This window comes from Aulonocara stuartgranti (assembly GCF_965226115.1).
Source record: "Aulonocara stuartgranti genome assembly, chromosome: 9".
Lineage (NCBI taxonomy): Eukaryota > Metazoa > Chordata > Actinopteri > Cichliformes > Cichlidae > Aulonocara > Aulonocara stuartgranti.
Window position 1 is genome coordinate 36266169 of NC_138960.1, and position 20283 is coordinate 36286451.

At 45.1% G+C, this 20283-nt stretch overlaps 1 protein-coding gene and 1 long non-coding RNA gene across 3 annotated transcripts in view; both read left to right on the top strand.

Moving 5' to 3' along the window:
- The window catches only part of LOC309714365 (NLR family CARD domain-containing protein 3-like), a 51567-nt gene extending 31284 nt beyond the window's left edge, over nt 1-20283 (top strand). Inside the window, exons 10-11 of one of the 2 annotated variants that reach the window (XR_014278913.1) lie at nt 17697-20109; nt 20149-20283. Coding sequence is in view for 1 of the 2 variants with exons in the window: in XM_082546765.1 (XP_082402891.1) it covers nt 17697-17712 (16 nt within the window). In the remaining variant the exon portion in view is untranslated. Of the gene's footprint in view, nt 1-17696 lie in introns of both variants that reach the window. The other variant, XM_082546765.1, reaches the window with a different exon arrangement.
- Nucleotides 4097-6165, top strand: LOC309714415. The gene is made up of 2 exons (XR_014278922.1): nt 4097-5706; nt 5758-6165. It is a non-coding gene; the product is annotated as an uncharacterized lncRNA (long non-coding RNA).

A 20283-nucleotide genomic window follows, 5' to 3' on the forward strand; every position in this document is an offset into this window, starting at 1 on the left:
AGAGGAGAATGAAGACCGTGCGACGTCATCAGAAGAAGAGGATGATAAGGAGGACGAAGATGGAGGAGCTGAACCCCAACCAAGTACAAGCCTAATTTTGAGGAAAAGAAGTGTGAAGAGAGACCAAGCACAGAGACGGCCCATATTTAAGAGCTCAAAGAGTAGAAGAGTGAGTTTTGAACAAGGAGCTCCTGACCCTGGTTTAAGTCTGCCTCTAATAGCAGGTCCAAAGAACGAACCAGTTTATCGCGCCTATAAGGTGAGAGATTTGGAAGCATTGGTTAAACAACTTCCACCAATAACCAAAGGAGAACATTGGGAAGGAGAAGAATTAGCGCTGGGCGACTTTCGCACTTTGGCCGGACGTTGTATGCTGGGTGGTGGGTTAGCAGATGTAGAGCAGATAGCTCAAACAACCAGATATGCAAATGACCTGAAATATCATGAGGTGCAGAGTGACTTAGCAGATGCAGTTCGGGAGAAGGACCCAACTCCTAACTTTGGAGCCATTCCAAAAATTATTTGGGATCCTAAAAACACACCCAGAGAGTGTTTAGCTAAAGCAAAGGAACAATGGTTGTTAGGAACAGGAATACATCCGGGGAAGGAGGGTGAAAGTAGAGCGTGGTTTCGTTCGGCAGTGCTGGCAGGGCTGCCCAATCAGGTTGCAGTTGACTTGGAAAAGAACCCAGATTTTGCCATTGCAGACTCGGTGCAGTGGGAGAGACATGTGACCCACAGACTTCAGCAGGAACAGGATTTGGCAAACAAACAAAAGAAAGAGTTAGATGAAGCACAGGCGCAGCTGCTTAGGCTGCAGCTGGGTGAGGCTCGCGAAAAATATAATGCGAAGAAAAAGAACCGAAAGAACTAAATAAGACTATAATGGTGGCAAGGCCTCAGCCCGATCCTGTGCCTGACTGGCCAGATCAGGATCCGGGTCTCTACCCTGATGACCGTTGGCCCGCCAATGCACCAAGGCAGCGTCAACCCGTAGGGAATTGGGGGACCGGTGGACCGCAGAGAGGGCGTGGTGGATCCGTGAGGGGAGGACAAAGGGCTCGGAATCCGGGGAATCCTGGCAGTGTGTCTTGGACTGGCTGTTACAGCTGTGGAGCAGAAGGACACTGGTCCCGAGAATGCCCTGAATCGCAGCGAAATTATCAGAGGCGAGGCTATCAACCCCAGGCACGAGGAGGCCCAAGACAAAGAGTTGCTTACAGGGGAGCACATCAAGCTCCAAACCCGAATGCAGCACCAGCCCCCAGTACCCAGTAGCCGACTGGGGCTGGGAGGGGGAGCAATACTGATGGAGCCCGGAGAAACTGAACAGCGTGGGGACGGCAGAACCTATGCTGTCAATGATGATGATCCAGCATTGACAAAGCTGGGAAAACAGACTTTGAAGCACCAATATGTGGTGTCCTCACAGGTGCCTGGAAAATCTCATGGGCAGGGACCTGCTTGTGAAACTGGGATCACCTTCAAAGACTCAATATTTAGTCCAGAACTCTGAACAACCCACTGCCGAAATCTACTGGGGGAGGCTAGTGGAAGGAGGCATTCTGAGACATTATCAGCTATGGAAACCCTGGATAATGAGCCTGGCCGTCTACTCCCCTCTGCGAGATCCTTTCCACGTTACACTCTTTTATGATAGGGAAGATAACGATATCTATCGGGAACAGTTCCAGTCTGATCTTGAGGGACAGACGTGGAATGTGCAAACACATAACATTTATGTTGGACCAGAAGGTGTGGCCGCGGCTGTGAAATTTACGGATGAACAACTGCCTTGGTACAATGTGGGAGAGGATTCAGCCCCTCACATTACATTGGCGGTCCACGAGGGTCATGGGCCAAGAGGTCTGGGACCAATGGTCAAGCGGGCGCTGGACAACGCATGCTGGCAAAGCACCCAAATTCCAAACGTTTGGTATGCACCAAAATGTAAAATATATCGCATAACTTGTTTGTCCAACGATGCAGTGATCTTAGAACATAAAGAAATCTCCAGAATACATGGCAGGGAAAGAATGGATCATCCTGATGCAGTAGCTGAGCTCTCAAAATTGCCTGGTACTTTGTGGTCCGCAGGGCCCACAGATGTAGGTCTAGCTAACTGTTCGCCTGTCCTGTTCCAGCTGAAGTCTGACATACCATTTAACAGACCATAATAGAAGCACAAAACTGAAGACCAAGAGTGGTTCACATGTATTGACCTAGCGAATGCATTCTTTTGTCTCCCACTGCACGAGTCACTCAGAGACATTTTCTCATTTACATACAGAGGCCGCAAATTTAGGTACACACGCCTACCACAAGGCTTTGCACTCTCACCAGGAATTTTTAATCAGGTGTTGAAAGAGGCATTGTCCCCATGTCAACTGCCAGGGGGCTGTACATTAATAGAGTATGTTGATGATCTTCTTATTGCAGCCCCGTCAGCAGCGGCCTGTACGGTAGCATTGCTCGTGGTGTTGAACAGATTGGCGGAGTGTGGCTTCAAAGTGAGCAAAGAAAAACTGCAGTTGGTCCGGCCAGAGGTAACATTCCTGGGCCGGGTGATCGCACACAGATCAGTGGGGTTAATGAACACACACAGAGACCAAATTCTGACACATCCAAAACCAAGAACTGTGAAGGAGTTGCTTTCCTTTCTTGGCTTGACAGGTTACAGCAGGCAGTTCATTCCGAACTATGCGGGTAAAACGGCCCCTTTAAGGGACCTGATCAAGAAAGTTGGTGTTCGAAATCTGAAGGCTGAATTGCCTTGGACGCCGGACACAGAGACAGCGTTCATTTCACTAAAACAGGATTTGTCAAGAGCCACAGATCTGGCCACACCTAACTATGATGAGGCATTTTATCTTGATGTTTCAGAAACAAAGGGAGTTGTGAATGGTGTGTTGTTTCAGAAAAAAGGGGGAGGTAGGGATGTACTTATGTATGTTAGCATAAGATTAAATTCAACAGAAGTAAGGCATCCCACATGCACACAACACGCAGCAGGAGTAGCAAAGATAATTCAGAAAACAACACATATAGTGAGGGAACACCCACTGAAAGTGCTTACTACACACAGTGTAGTGGCCTATGTGAACTCACAGGCATTCACAATGACTCCACTGACGCAACAAAGGTTCAGCAAAATTTTAGAGGCGCCAAATTTGATATTCACACATGAAGGAATAAATATGGCAGACCTAATGGGGTCAGGAGAACCACATGACTGTATTAAGAAAGCCCAGGTTGAAGGAAAAATCGAGGGACAACAGTCGGCCCAGAGAGCTGAAGTGATAGCCCTAACTCGAGCCCTGAGGTTGGCTAAAAACATGAGAGTGAACATCTACACTGACTCAGCATATGCGTTTGGAGCAGCTCATGTGGAACTGGCTCAGTGGAAGAGAGCCGGGTTCAGAACGGCCACTAATGCACCCATCTGTCACAAAAAGGCCCTGGAGGACCCAGACGAGGTAAGTATTATAAAATGCAAAGGCCACTCACAAGCAGACAGTATGGTGGCAAGAAGTTAGAAAGGCTCAGGAGGAGACATCCCCAGAGGAAAAGGGGGTGTGGGAAAACAAAGGAGCCTGGCAAGATGGCGGTTTGTGGAGGGGGCCAGATGGGCGTCCCGCTTTAACGGCCAAAATGGCGGAACAAAAGGTGAATGAGGCTCACGGGCTTGGTCACGTGGGAGTGAAACAGATGGAGAGAAATTTGTGCCGATGGTGGCATCCTGATTTGAGAAGGATGATACTGGAAAAGGCCAGAACGTGCCTAATTTGTGGGGCACACAACCCAAAGCCAGCAGTAAAACCTGAAGCTGGTAAGTTTCTCATGCCAGAAAGGCCAGGAGAAGAGGTCGTGATTGATTATACCGACATGATTGATACAGGCCCAGGTGGGGTGAGGTATTTGTTGGTGTGTGTGGATGTTCTGACTGGATGGCCCGAAGCATGGGCGACCAAATGTGAAGACGCGAAAAGCGTGATTAAGTGCTTAATCAATCATTACATTCCAAGGCATGGGTTTCCCAAGAGAATTAGATCAGACAATGGTACTCACTTCAAGAATAAAGATTTGAAAGAGGTAGAGAGGATGTTGGGAGTGCAACATAAGTTCGGGACGGTCTTTCATCCTCAATCTCAAGGAAAGGTAGAGAGGATGAACCTAAATTTGAAAAACAAGTTGGCTAAAATTTGTGCGCAGACAGGGCTAAATTGGGTCGCAGCCCTGCCCATTGCTTTGATGACCATAAGATGTTTATGATGATGTTAACTTTGTATTTCAGGTGCAGTTATAACTATTTTATACATATTGCATTTTGTGCTTTTAAAGGAGTTGTGGCTCAAATTTGTCTCTGGAGGGTCACGAGCCTTTGGCTAGCGCTATGATTAGCCAATCTACTGTGAGGATAATATGAGTTCATGAAGGATTGCACACGCTTACAGACACAGAGTTAAGAAACACACATGACAGTAGTGATTCCAGGCAAAAGGCCCTAAATTCATTTAGCTTTTAACTGAACTTAAAGAAGGACCAAAGAGGAAGGAAAGCATATATTTTGGTTAAGTCTGATACATTAGAATTAGAAGGTATTGTTACATTAAAGGGAGCAAAATGAAATAAAAAGGTTATACCAAAACAGGTGATAACATAGGAAATGTGAGGTTTTAAAATGAAGTTAGTGTTAACACATAGGAGTTGTTTCAAGGCAGCATTTAGCTATGATGAAATGTATACAGGAGTAATTGCTCATATGCTTAAACTTAATTGATTAAAGTGGTTGTTTTCTTTTGGAGTAGATTAACTTGCAGCAGCGACAACTTGTGCACAGGATGTTGATGATCAGATAAGGGAAAGTAGAGCGAGCAACTGGACGTGAAACCAGCGCTTAAAAGAATTTTAAAGTGATGAGTAACGTTGAAGAGTATACATAAATACAAGTCAATAAGTTAAGAAGGTAATTAGGATCAGGCTTTTGATTAAAGAGTCCCAGATAGGATAAGTTAGGGAGATGCAAGAAAAGGTGTTTTGTTTCCTTTGCAGAAGATCGATCTCGGCGACCACAGGAGGGGCGAGGATCCTGGAGATCTCGAGGTTCGAGACCACCAGAGAAGGGTCTGCGTGAGGACACAATGTATTGTGACCTCTGGTGTTCCAGAGGTCAAAAGGGGGAGTGTCGAGGAGGGAAATTATTTTACTGCTATTGTTAAATAATTGTCATTGCATTAATAATATAATCTGCAGCATGGATATTGCATTCCAAGGTTTAAACAGTGTCTCTTTCAGAAAGACTGAGTTGCAGGCTGACAGGAAGTTGTATGTAGAAAGAAGCAGGAAGTTATTTTGAGCCGCAGGCTAAGACGAGGCTTTAACAATGTAACAGATAGCTTTAAGAAGGCCTTAAGCAGTTATGACTATTTTATACACAATGCATATCTGTGCTTATTAAAGAGTTGGAGCTCGGTCAATTAATTGGGGGTCGGAAGCTTTGTTCGGCGCGATGTTCGGACAATCTATTGTGCAAGTGACTTGGAGCCATAGAAGGAATCGCAATACATGCTTACAAAACACTTATATATCAGATCATTTTATATTAAGGTTTTAGTAGAGGTTCTTGATTAAAACATTTATTTAGTAGAAGACATACACATAGTCTCAGTGAGCTTCTGGTCTGGTAAAAGGTCAGAAGTGCAACAGGTGAATTGAGAAAGAGCATTTGAGGACGAGACACAGACAGTAGGTGAAGAGGTGACACAAAGAGCATGTGAGGTCAACACACACACACACACACACTTTAAATTAGATTTATTTAGAGGAGAGGTTAGTTATGTTTGGCTGTAACTGCAAAATTGTCTTGGTAAAAGAGGAACCGTTTCTTGGTGTCTCGGCAAGAAAGAGGAACAAGATAAGAACTGAAAGGTAGACAGGAAGGGCTAGTCATGAAAATAGAAGATGATTTTCTAGGTGAAAAGTCATGAGGATGTTGATCTGATCTATGTATAAAATGTATCTGTGACGCATGAAGGGGCGTCAGTAAACAAACCCTGATGCTATAAAATATCTGTTCATGCTTTGATTAAGTCGAAGACTACTTCCTGTCTGCGTACAGAGTTGTCTTCCCACGCGTGTATTCATTAAAATCATCGTTTGACTTCACCCGGCCGGATCGGTGTGGTTATTCTTCGATCACCTCTTGTACCCTTCCTCAATATTGAATCTTAACAAAAGCCAGACTGAAAAGGGTCAGCAATCTGTAATCTGCATAGTAAGGGCCTGAACTGACTTTCTACATTTTTTTCCAGTAATTTGCTTAAAAATGGCAATTTTGAAATAGGCCGGTAATTACTAGTAGAGCTAGGATCTAGATTCTGTTTTTTCAATAGAGGAGTTACCTCAGCATGTTTAAAATAAGATGGAACACAGCCTTGCCTCAGTGAACTGTTGATGATGGATAGTAATGTGGGACCAATGCTGGTGAGAGTCCCAGACAGGACAGAGGGAGGTAATATATCTAAAGAGCATGATGAGGATTTCATTTTACCTATCACTGTAATTAAGTCATTAAGTGTGATTGGAGAAAAGGAAATAAATGATCCAAAACACCAAGGGGCATCTTCATAAGGGGAGGCACTTGAGGAGATTTTGGATCTCAGGTCCGTCACCTTATTTACAAAGTGATGGAGAAAAGTATTACAATCTTCATCAGAAATTAACACAGCATGCTGAGTTGGAGGAGAAACAATACTGTTGATGGTATCATCAACATTTTTTTCTTTTTTTGGCTCTCAGAGGAGGCGGACGCACTTTTTCTCCTCTCCCTTATCTTCCCTGCTAGTTCTTACTTCTATCGTTGCACCATCGAGAGCATCCTGACCAACTGTATAACAGTCTGGTACGGGAACTGCTCTGCCTCGGACCGGAAGGCGTTGCAGAGGGTCGTGAAAACTGCCCAGCGCATCGCCGGAGCACCACTTCCTGCCATAAAAGACATCTACAGGAAGCGGTGTCTGAAAAGGGCTGGGAAAATCATCGAAGACCCCAGTCACCCATCACATGGACTCTTCACCCTCCTGCCCTCTGGGAGGCGCTACAGGAGCCTCCGGACTAAGACCACCAGGTACCGGAACAGCTTCTTCCCCACAGCTGTCAGACTCCTGAACTCTGCCTCCTGACATCTGACCCACGAAAACACATGGACTGAACATACACACACCCACAATGGACAACTGTACCCTCAAACACAATAATAACATGGACTGAACCACCACTCACAACCACTAGCACTTTATATAGCCTCTGTAGAAATTATCTACACCCTCACTTATCTTAACTGCACTACTGTATAGCTCTGTGTAAATAATCATTCTGTACATTCGATAATTTTTAATCCTACAACTGTTTACAACTTGCATAGTTCCCATTTCTGTATAGCTGTATATCCCAGATTCTGTAAAGTTATTTATTTCATATTCTGTATAGTTTTTCATATTTATATCCTGTTCATATCCTGTACATAGCTTGTACTCACTACAGCCTGTACATACTTATAGTTATAGAATATTCACAACATACTTCATACCGTGTACATTATAACATACCATAATAGACCCATTTCTGTAATATACGCACATATCTATATTATTGCTAATATATATTGTAATATATCTATATCACTAAAGCACTTCTGGATGGATGCAAACTGCATTTCGTTGCCCTGTACCTGTGCATGTGCAATGACAATACAGTTGAATTCTATTCTATTCTATTCTATTCTATTCTATTATGTCCTTGTCTAGTCTCTAGTCTTTCCCTGGAACACCCTCTCGCAGTCTTTCTAAAACCTAAAAGAGAATTATGGATTTGATCAACTGGTCTCTGAATGCTATTGACACCCTTTTCTTAACGAGAAGTCTGGTGTCAGGAGAACCTGAGTGCCCTGGAGAGACTTTCCCTGCTGGATACACGATGGACGGGTGGCAGTAATGGAGGGTCGTGTGCCTGGCGGGACTGTCGATTGAGGATGCTGAAGATATCTACCTATTCGGAACCATGATAACAGGGTTCTTGCTGATCGGAGCTGGCTTGGCCCTGGCTTATCCCAGCAGGTCCCTGAGGTCATGTGACCAGGGCTTGCTTGCTGTCCAGCACACGAGGCTGAAAACAAAAGGCGACAAAGCTTTTGGAACTGTGGCCCCCAGATTGTGGAATTCTCTCCCTTTGAGCCTGAGATCTGTGGACTCAGTGGTCGCTTTTAAAAAACAGCTAAAAACCCATCTTTTTAAACTTGCTTTTAGTTGATTTTTATTTTTAGGTTTTAGCTTCTGTGAAGCACTTTGTGATTTTTATCTTGAAAGGTGCTATATAAATAAAGTTTTACTTACTTACTTACTTATCGGAGAATTAAGACAGCGGAAACCGGCTGTTCAAACTCCCACAAGGCTGCCCGCTGGGATTGGAATGACAGGTACGACTTCTCAGAAAGGGCTCACTGAAGGCAGCATGGTTAAGAGCTTGGAGGCGCTTACGACTGCAGTGAATGCTCAGAATAACACCTTTGAGCGTATGTATGTTGGATTACATCAGGAAAGAATCAACTCACAACAACATCTCTGGGCGGAAGCTGGATTACATCGCGGATCAGTTGGCTGCGGTCGTGAGGTCTCCGAATCTGCTATGTGAGCAAAAAAAGAGCGACAAGACCCAGAGGTGGGACCAAGTCATTGTTTTGCAAGTCTCAAGTAAGTCTCAAGTCTTTATCCTCAAGTCTCAAGTCAAGTCTCAAGTAATGTCAGGCAAGTCAGAGTCGAGTCTCAAGTCACTGGTGTAAAAGTCCGAGTCAAGTCACAAGTCTGAAATTTTGAATTTCAAGTCCTTTCGAGTCTTTAAAAAAAAACAACGAAAAAATAATGTTGCAGTTATGCTAAATGTAAATATTAGACCATGTAATTTTAAAATCTGTTTTTCTCAACACATGACAAAATAGTGAACTTAGAAAATATAAACAAATTGTGAAATTGCACCTCTTTAAAATGCAGCTCAATTAAACCTAGCTCCAAGAATAATTTTCACCGACGGTTCTGAGATAAGCTGCATGTTATTCTTGGATGCGGTTGTAGGACCAGCTTTAAAATCGCATGACAAAAATATCATACACATTAAAAAAAACTGCATCACCAACGTAGCCTGGACAACATTTGCTAGTTAGATGAAGTCAGCTATCTCATCTTAGCATATTTATATGCATATTTATAATTATACGGTTCTTGGAGTGAGTGCATACACTCATGAAGTTTAGTAACTTCAGGTCACTGCAACAAGCCCAGGTACAGTTTACCGACGGATGGGTGCAGGACCTTGAAATGCACCGTGTAGAACGAAAGACCATCGTACGTATCATAAGTTTACCAGTCTCACAAATTGTCGTCATAAATACACATTCCTTAACCGTTTATTAATAGGACCTTTGAGCTCAACGGTAATTAATTAGTAGTGGAAATAATTTCTGGTAGCATCACAGAAATGTAGCAGTGACAATAATATTGTATGCTGTAATCGTACTGGACAATTAGTGATACAAAAAACCTGTTTTATCCTGTGAATAAAAGTATATGTTTTTGTCAATGTACCATAATAACAGAAGCGAAACGCAATATTGTGTCAGGACAATTCACTATTTATGCACAATAAATAAAGGAGCATAGCGCGACAATTTCTGTTCAGCGCCAGACTTGCTTGTAACCTATATCACCAATTATGTTAAGAAAAATGACGCGTTAACTACAACAGCAGACTGACCTTCGTGTAAATGCTTGGAGCAGACTAACCTGTGAGCTGGAGGGTTCTGGGACGTTATATTTGATCTTTGAATGGCTGCAATCCAGGCCATCCGTCGCGTCTTTGTTACTTCGGAAACATGGCTCGAACAATTTCTCTTCAACGACGTAATCCTATAACTGTCATGATCCTGGGTCCTTTTGACCCAGCGTTTTGTGTTTTCTCTTCGCGATTTTGGTTCTGTTCTCTAATTGGTGTTTACCCTGTTCCCCCCCCGTGTGTTCCTGTTTTATTGTGAAGGTCTGCGTCTTATGTGAGTGTTTTCAGTTTGCCTCCCTGGTCTCGTCATGTTAATCACTCCCAGCTGTGTCTCCCACCTGTGTGTAATCTCCCTGTGTTCTCTGAGTGTATTTAAGTTGTATTTTCTGTCTTGGTAATCGCTGGTTCGTCTGTGTTGTTTACCCTCGCTCTCCCTGTATGTATTTCTCCGGACCTCCCTGCATCCTCATTCTGTTTTGTCTTATTAGTTTACCCAGTTTAGGTTTCCGGTTTCATGTTTTGTCGCCACCGCTGTTTGTACTCACACCCCTGTAAATAAACACTCATCTGCACCAGAGCTGCCGCATTTTGGGTCCTATTTCATATTCCACACGGCTTGCCCCGGCAAACCGTGACAGTACGAACCAGCCACCATGGACCCAGCGGCAGTGAATCCGTCCGAGGAGCTCCAGGACGACATTGCGTACAATGTGGAGATTCTCCTCGGGCTATGGCTGGAGAACCCTCCAGAGGAGCTTCGTCGTGCCGTGGAAAGTCGGCTACAACGGCTCTTTTCTGGCCTGCCATGGCTTCTGCAGTCGCTTCCTCCGACCATGCAGGCTTTTCTCCGGCTCACACCGCACCTTCTCTCAGCCACTCCTGCCTCGCTGCCCGACTCGCCGGATGTGATCTTGCCCGGCCCGTCGGAGCCGTCTGCGGGGAGGAAACGCCGATCGCGCCGCAAGCGCGCCACCCCACAGCCGGACGTTCGGGCTTCTAAATCGCCGGCTGTGGTGAGTGAGGACTCTTTTTCATTTTCGGACTGCATGACTGTTCATTCAGGGGCTGCGTTTTGTGTGGCGGATGTCAACGCGAGCTGCTTATCGCCTGTGCAGCTACCGGCAGCTAAGTTAGCTCCCCCGCAGCCACTCTCAGCTCGGTTAGCTCCCCCGCAGCCACTCTCAGCTTGGTTAGCTCCCCCGCAGCCAGTGCTCCTCTCAGCTCAGTCTCCTGTGCCTCCTTCAGTTCAGTCTCCTGTGCCTCCTTCAGTTCAGTCTCCAGTGTCCCCTTCAGTTCAGTCTCCAGTGTCCCCTTCAGTTCAGTCTCCAGTGCCACCCTCAGTTCAGTCTCCAGTGCCACCCTCAGTTCAGTCTCCAGTGCCGCCTGTAGCGCAGGCCCCAGTAGCTCCAGTGCCGCCTGTAGCGCAGGCCCCAGTAGCTCCAGTGCCGCCTGTAGCGCAGGCCCCAGTAGCTCCAGTGCCCCCGCTACCCGTAGCTCTGGCTCCAGTATCACCGGTTTCACTCATTCACTACTTGCAGGGAGAAAGTCTAATTTCACGTCAAGGTGCTTTTCATGGTTCAGCCGCCATTGGCACAGTTTGCCGCTCCAGGGCTTCCCCAGAGGCTAGGTCTCAGTCCCCGGCTGATTCTGGACCCCTGAAGTTTATGCAGCCACCTGAGAACTGCACCATGTCAGCGTTGCCTGGGCAGAGCCAGTGCTCAGTGCATCGCCAGTTGCCTTCGTGTTTGCCAGAGGACTCCATGACTGCTGGCTTAGTGGTGACTTCTGCTGGAGGGTCCGTAGGACCGCTCCGGCCTTCGTCTCTAGTCTCCGCTGGGGGGTCCGAGAGACCGCTCCGGCCTTCGTCTCCTGTCTCCGCTGGAGGGTCCGAGGGACCGCTCCGGCCTTCGTCTCCTGTCTCCGCTGGAGGGTCCGAGGGACCGCTCCGGCCTTCGTCTCCTGTCTCCGCTGGAGGGTCCGAGGGGCCCGTTCAGCCTCCTGCCTCCGCTGGAGGGTCCGAGGGGCCCGTTCAGCCTCCCGCCTCCGCTGGAGGGTCCGAGGGGCCCGTTCAGCCCGTCCAGCCACCTGCTGTAGCTCCATCATCATCCTCGCCTGCTGCAGCTCCAGGGCCTTCAGCCTCGCCTGGCCCAGCCTCCGTGTCTTCAGCCTCGCCTGGCCCAGCCTCCGTGTCTTCAGCCTCGCCTGGTCCGGCCTCAGAGCCTTCAGCCTCGCCTGGTCCGGCCTCTGCCTGTGCTTCGCCTGGTCCGGCCTCTGCCTGTGCTTCGTCTGGTCCGGCCTCTGCCTGTGCTTCGCCTAGTCCGGCCTCTGCAGCCTCGCCTGGTCCGGATCGCCATCGCCTGAGTCGCCGCCGTTGCCTTCCGCGCGGTCGGCCCCCTGAACTGCTCCGTCGTCTCCCTCGTCGCCGCCGTTGCCTTCCGCACGGCCGGCCCCCGGACCCTCTTCGCCTGAGTGGCCGCCGTTGCCTTCCGCACGGCCGGCCCCCAGACCGCCATCGCCTGAGTGGCCGCCGTTGCCTTCCGTACGGCCGGCCCCCGGACCGCCATCGCCTGAGTGGCCGCCGTTGCCTCCCGCACGGCCGGCCCCCCGACCTGTGTCCACGTCGCCGCCATTGCCGTCCGCACGGTCGGCCCCCCGAACTGTGTCCACGTCGCCGCTGTTGCCGTCCGCACGGTCGGCCCCCTGAACTGTTTTGGACTCCTGTGCTGTCGGCCCCCTGGCCGGCCCCCTGAACTCTTCTGTTTTGGACTCTGTTTTTTCCTGTGTTCTGGTGTGCTTCGTTTCTTTTGGTTTTGGACTCGTTTTTTGTTTTTGTCTTTTGGCCTTCTGGTGCTCCGGTTTTGTTTTGCTTCGAGCCCTCCTTCCTGGGCCCCCGCCGCCCGCCCTGGTCAGGTTGTTTTCTGTTTTTTCTGGCTGTTTTGTTTCTTGTTGGGCTGTCTGGGGCCAGCCTTTGAGGGGGGGGGGGGGGTACTGTCATGATCCTGGGTCCTTTTGACCCAGCGTTTTGTGTTTTCTCTTTGCGATTTTGGTTCTGTTCTCTAATTGGTGTTTACCCTGTTCCCCCCCGTGTGTTCCTGTTTTATTGTGAAGGTCTGCGTCTTATGTGAGTGTTTTCAGTTTGCCTCCCTGGTCTCGTCATGTTAATCACTCCCAGCTGTGTCTCCCACCTGTGTGTAATCTCCCTGTGTTCTCTGAGTGTATTTAAGTTGTATTTTCTGTCTTGGTAATCGCTGGTTCGTCTGTGTTGTTTACCCTTGCTCTCCCTGTATGTATTTCTCCGGACCTCCCTGCATCCTCATTCTGGTTTGTCTTATTAGTTTACCCAGTTTAGGTTTCCGGTTTCATGTTGTGTCGCCACCGCTGTTTGTACTCACACCCCTGTAAATAAACACTCATCTGCACCAGAGCTGCCGCATTTTGGGTCCTATTTCATATTCCACACGGCTTGCCCCGGCAAACCGTGACAATAACAACCGATCTCTTTACCCGTCGGCTTCCCGTGGCTGTCATGCGACCGGCTATTGCAGTTAATAATACAACGGCTTCTTGACATTTTTGTGTTTCTTTTTATCGCTGTATAACTGATTTTAATTGAAAGCCTGCGTGCGCTAGTACCGCTTGCCACGAGTTCCCAGAATCCTTTGCGGTTCTACCCGTGAATGACGTCACATTTTCAATCTCTATATAATATGAATGTTAAATTTTATATTTGGGGTAAAATATCAAGTCTTTTCAAGTAAACCGGTTCAAGTCCAATTCAAGTCCCAAGTCATTGGTGTAAAAGTCCAAGTCAAGTCACAAGTCTTAGAACATTTTTTCAAGTCAAGTCTAAAGTCATAAAATTAATGACTCGAGTCTGACTCGAGTCCAAGTCATGTGACTCGAGTCCACACCTCTGACAAGACCACAGAATCGACGGCTAATAACATCACGGAGAAAATCGCAGCTATTAACGGGAGATTGAGAGACCAGTGTCGGAGTGTTAAAAACAGCTTGAAATTCTCATGAGTTGTTTGCAAAAGAAAAGTTACCATAATAATGCGGCTACCCCTTCAGTGCCAGCTGTGGGCTCAAGGCTGGAGCTGAACAAAAACTCCCTGATGATGACTGTGTTGAGTCTGTTCCTTCCCATTCCATGCAAGGCCACCTGGCTTGGCTGGAAGACTGTTTACTTAGCCTGGCAGGGCGAAGGACACTGTCTCAGCTGAACTATGGACATCCACACACATACATATACTGATACTGATAAGCACTCACTGATGCATCACCCTCCCTATCCAAGGCCACCTCCAACGGTTACCTCCCCTCTGATGTAGACATCGGGTCAGCTGGAGGCACAGTCGAAGATTGCAGCGGTCCCAGATCAGATGTACACACTGGAACTCTTTCCCATGTTGCTTGTCTGTGTTTATTGTGTTATGGTGTGTTGATATCTGTGCATTCCTGTATTATCCTTTTGTGTTGCACATTTCGATGCTTTTTTCCTCACTACCTAGCCTGACCTGTCTCCCCAATGTGATGTTTGTATTGTATGTACGGTCAGCAAGGTCTGTCATCTCGGTTGTGGGCAAAAGACTTGCAACTGACAAATAAAGGCTATCTCATCATCTCATCTCATCAAACAGAATTCTTGGGTTATTCTTATGATGATTTATAAGATTATTGAAATAAGAGGATCTAGCCTATTTCATGGATTCGTTATATAAGTGAAGAAGATCTATGAAGTGCCCACGATAGACAACCAGGCCGGTGGACTTCCAGAGATGCTCTGCTTTTCGTCAGGAGCGTCGAAGACCACGAGACTGATTATTTAACCAGGGAACTAATAGAGCAATGCCTAGTTTTAAAAGGAGCAACCTGATTGAGAATAGCAAGACAGTGTTCATTAAAAGAGTTAGTATGGTGCTCAACATCGTCAAAAGAAGTCTTAGGATCAAAAAGGGAAGAAAATTTAGAAATAACAGAGCCATCAATAAAGCGCCTGCACCTAATAAAATCTTGGGGAAGAGACACATTAAAAGAGACTGACTTATGGTTGCTAAAAACAACATCATTTAAATTCAAGTGGTCAAGGGAAATGCCATAAGTGAAGACCAAGTCCAGAGTGTGCCCAGCAGTGTGAGGAGGGCCTGATACATGCTGAACAAAATTAAGAGTCCATGATGCTCAGGAACCTCTTAGTGGTACTATTTGATAGACTTGTAGTCAAGACCGCCTAATCCGAGACCAAGACAAGACCAAGACCAGAGGGTATCGAGACCAAGACAAGACCAAGACCAAGTTGAGACGAGACCAAGACCGAGTCGAGACGAGACCAAGACCGAGACAAAAAAAATCTTTAAACTGCAGCCAGATGCTATTCTATATACATATGCAGGACACCTTAAACTAGTTTTTTAATTAAGCAGCAAGGCAGAACAAAGTCGGGCCTGTATCAAGACACAGGGACTAAACCCGAATTCAACCAGACCCAGAACTGATCCGGAATTAAAACAGGACTACAACAGTAACCAAGACAGAACCAGAATCAGAACTAAAAGATAGTAGCACTAAAAATCATCATAGACCTGCACTACACTTATTTTTTTAATTCTACCAAAGTACAATATTTAGATTGAGAAAAGTTTATATAATTATTTAGCCTTGTTGTGCAAACAAGCTGCATAACTTAATAAATATAGAATTTGAAAAGTAACAAATGGTATCTAAAAAGAAACACTAGGTACTAGATACATGTTCTGATGAGTTTTGGCAAACAACCATTTGACTAACATGTGTGTCTCACCTGCTCTTGTTCATCTCTGTTCTGTCCTCATTCTCTCTCTCCCTCTCTCTTCCTCTCTCTCCCTCTTTGTGCTGACAATCAAGCCAAACACCAACATCATCAAATATACAGTTGAAACCACATATTTATGTACTCTTCAGATAAAAACACAAACACTTTTTTAATTGTAACATCAAATCAGACTAAATGTTTATTCTTTTAGATTGATAAATATAAAAAACATATTTGTTAACTTTAACAGTAAAGAGAGAAACTGTCTGTATTTCTTAATTGCAAATGGCACCAAATTGTATTCAAAATTGAGCCACACTTATGGAGGTCCACAGTTATTTTCCTGGTGTTTTGGTTGACATCTCTTGATTTTCCCATGTCAAAGAAACAGCCTCTGTGTTTTGCCTTATATGCATCCACAGCTGTGCCACCAGTTTACTCACATGGACTCTACTAACCTATCAGAAGCTTCTTCAGCTCAGAATGGAATTGTCTGGAGTTTTCATATTAATTAACAAACTTAGTGTATATGTACTCCTAAATTTGATGAAAGTGACAAAACTTAGACATCTCTGTCTCTCTTTATTCTGACATTTAACTAATTCAAAAGATATTTCAATATTTATTTATCCAAAACAAAACAAGTTTACTCTAAACTGATGTTGTACAGTAAAAAAATGTTTTCCCTAAAGTGTATGTAAATATCTGGTTTCAACTGTGAATATACTGCTGTGTATTGAAACTCCTCTTGTTTTGCATAGATATACTAAACAACATCCAAAGCATAATATATAAAATAACATCTGAGTTTTTTCTTTGAAAGAAGCTCCTTATGTCCATTGTTGTGTACATCAGTACATGACTGAAACCGATTTAGAGAGTTTGTTTAGCAGTGGAGGGTAACAACTGAAAATATGAAATGTAAGCTAAGACTCTCTAAAAAATCAGCATTGCTGTTCGGCTTTTTATTTATCCATTTGTTGATTCACTCGAAGAGCAAGTAACGCAACCAAGTGATCAGTTTGATATCAATCTTTTGTGATACACCGTCATATTTACATTATTAGTTCAGTACGAATGATTTGCTTTGGTACCTGGTCAAACTTAAGCTCTCCTCTGTCTGCAGCAAACTCGCAGGCAGCAGCTTCTCCCCCCTCGCTCACATGGGTGCTGTGCTCAGTCGCCCAGTGCCTGAGCTCGGATCATACCACAATTAGGGGGAATTTACAACGGTGCGCTCTGTGCTTCGTGTGTTGTTTTTGTTTTATACAGTTGTCAGTCAGGCATCTAACTAACAAATTACACTCCAAAAGACCCCATGCTTCTGAAAAAATGACCCGGGCTTAAGCCCAGTAAGCCACCCCCCCCGCTCCGCTGATGGTTGACTCCAAATCTCCCGAACACTATGTCGATTTGAGAACGCAAGACCAAAACAGCGAGACCAAGACGAGACCAAGACCACGTAAAAGTGGTCTCGAGACGAGACCAAGACCGGTATCGAGACATCCAACTCTACTATTTGATGAGTCTTCTGCATGAATGTTGAAGTCTCTAACAATGATAACCTTTCCCAGTTTATTAGTGGAAGTTAAAAAATTTCTTGCAAGTCTGCCAGAAAAGATGCAGCAGACCCAGGTGGATGATAAATTAAGATACTGTCCATGGACTGATCACTTGCAATTTTTATCATGATCATCTCAAAAGAATTCTAACAGCTTGAAGAGATCATCTGGCATAAAAATGTCTTTTTAAAAATTACAGCTGTTCCACCTCCTCGTGGAGGAGGACAGGTGAAGGGACAGGTGAATAGGCCATGCTGCTAGCGAGTTGGCTACGAGCTAAACTAAGCAAGCGAAACAGTAGAGACACAGTGAGTGAGTACTTCGGCTATAAATAAAATGAGTACACAGAGAGTGTGCTTCGGATTGAGCACATGAAGATTATACTATGAAAACAGAAGGTATCTGAAGCGAACACCAAGTGACAGCACCACCAAGAGCTTGGTGGGACTGACTGACAGCTGATGAAGAGTCTCTGGAAACACTCATTTATCTCCTCTGCTCTTCTTTCTCTCTTGCAGGTGGGGGTATCCATAGACTGGCTCACTGAGAGAAGATGAGCTGTGTCCTGGTGATCCAGAGAGGTTGAAACAGCAGCAGCTTGTGTTTAGAGCCCTGTTATAGTGATTTTTAGGTAAACAGCTGCAAAAAACTGTTGTTTGCATAACTCAGTTACTTTTTGGAAGAAGTAACTATAAAATTAATTGCCTAACATTGGTCATTATACAGGGAGTGCAGAATTATTAGGCAAGTTGTATTTTTGAGGAATAATTTTATTATTGAACAACAACCATGTTCTCAATGAACCCAAAAAACTCATTAATATCAAAGCTGAATGTTTTTGGAAGTAGTTTTTAGTTTGTTTTTAGTTTTAGCTATTTTAGGGGGATATCTGTGTGTGCAGGTGACTATTACTGTGCATAATTATTAGGCAACTTAACAAAAAACAAATATATACCCATTTCAATTATTTATTTTTACCAGTGACACCAATATAACATCTCCACATTCACAAATATACATTTCTGACATTCAAAAACAAAACAAAAACAAATCAGCCACCAATATAGCCACCTTTCTTTGCAAGGACACTCAAAAGCCTGCCATCCATGGATCCTGTCAGTGTTTTGATCTGTTCACCATCAACATTGCGTGCAGCAGCAACCACAGCCTCCCAGACACTGTTCAGAGAGGTGTACTGTTTTCCCTCCTTGTAAATCTCACATTTGATGATGGACCACAGGTTCTCAATGGGGTTCAGATCAGGTGAACAAGGAGGCCATGTCATTAGTTTTTCTTCTTTTATACCCTTTCTTGCAGCCACGCTGTGGAGTACTTGGACGCGTGTGATGGAGCATTGTCCTGCATGAAAATCATGTTTTTCTTGAAGGATGCAGACTTCTTCCTGTACCACTGCTTGAAGAAGGTGTCTTCCAGAAACTGGCAGTAGGACTGGGAGTTGAGCTTGACTCCATCCTCAACCCGAAAAGGCCCCACAAGCTCATCTTTGATGATACCAGCCCAAACCAGTACTCCACCTCCACCTTGCTGGCGTCGGGCTGGAGCTCTCTGCCCTTTACCAATCCAGCCACGGGCCCATCCATCTGGCCCATCAAGACTCACTCTCATTTCATCAGTCCATAAAACCTTAGAAAAACCAGTCTTGAGATATTTCTTGGCCCAGTCTTGACGTTTCAGCTTGTGTGTCTTGTTCAGTGGTGGTCGTCTTTCAGCCTTTCTTACCTTGGCCATATCTCTGAGTATTGCACACCTTGTGCTTTTGGGCACTCCAGTGATGTTGCAGCTCTGAAATATGGCCAAACTGGTGGCAAGTGGCATCTTGGCAGCTGCACGCTTGACTTTTCTCAGTTCATGGGCAGTTATTTTGCGCCTTGGTTTTTCCACACGCTTCTTGCGACCCTGTTGACTATTTTGAATGAAACGCTTGATTGTTCGATGATCACGCTTCAGAAGCTTTGCAATTTTGAGACTGCTGCATCCCTCTGCAAGATATCTCACTATTTTTGACTTTTCTGAGCCGGTCAAGTCCTTCTTTTGACCCATTTTGCCAAAGGAAAGGACGTTGCCTAATAATTATGCACACCTGATATAAGGTGTTGATGTCATTAGACCACACCCCTTCTCATTACAGCGATGCACATCACCTAATATGCTTAATTGGTAGTAGGCTTTCGAGCCTATACAGCTTGGAGTAAGACAACATGCATGAAGAGGATGATGTGGACAAAATACTCATTTGCCTAATAATTCTGCACTCCCTGTATATCTGTATTTTGCAGACAGAGAGTTACAGGACTCTCTCCCAGACCACAGACTCATAATACAAGTCAGAGCTTTATACAAAAAAAAGAAAGTTTTTTTTTTTTTAATTTTCATTGTAAGTGGGCTAAAGCAGTTAATTAAAAGTAGTCTAACATAAATGTAAATGCTGTAATTTGTAATGGATTCGATTCTGGTGTGACCACAGTGCACACGTCTGCTTGTTGCTCACAGTGGTCCAAGGGACCGCTCAGGGAGTTTGCATATTCGCTCACACATGAAAAATTAGAGGGAACATTGGCTACTAGTTGTCACTAGTCATCACTGGTTGTTGTGTGGGATTATAATATTATTTTATGCCATGTTAGACCCCTAATTAAAGATTGTGAATTATTATGTAGTTTTAGTTTGCATCATTCTCCTGAATTAGAAGGTGATAACTATTGCATTTGTTAAACTGATTTGCATTACATTAGACTGCTGATTTATTGTGAATGAATGGTATTGTTTTATGATGCATTATACTGCTGAGTTATAAGAAATACTGTTTGCAGAAAGTCATCGCCTTATTTGTCTGATTAGAAGAGAACAGAACATGCTGGAGTTTTCTGCCCCATCTCAGCAGGAGCAGATAAACAGGGAGCCAAGGTCGTAGCTTAGGCGCCGTGTGAGAGAAAGCATGTGAATGTTTAGGCTTTTATGATAAGGTAGGGGCCACTAGAGGCTATAAGAGTTTGATCAATGCTCCACCATATTGAGATCTGATGCTGTCTGCGTACGGTGTCCATCTCCCACGCGTGTGATCATTAAAATCATTGTTTGACTCAA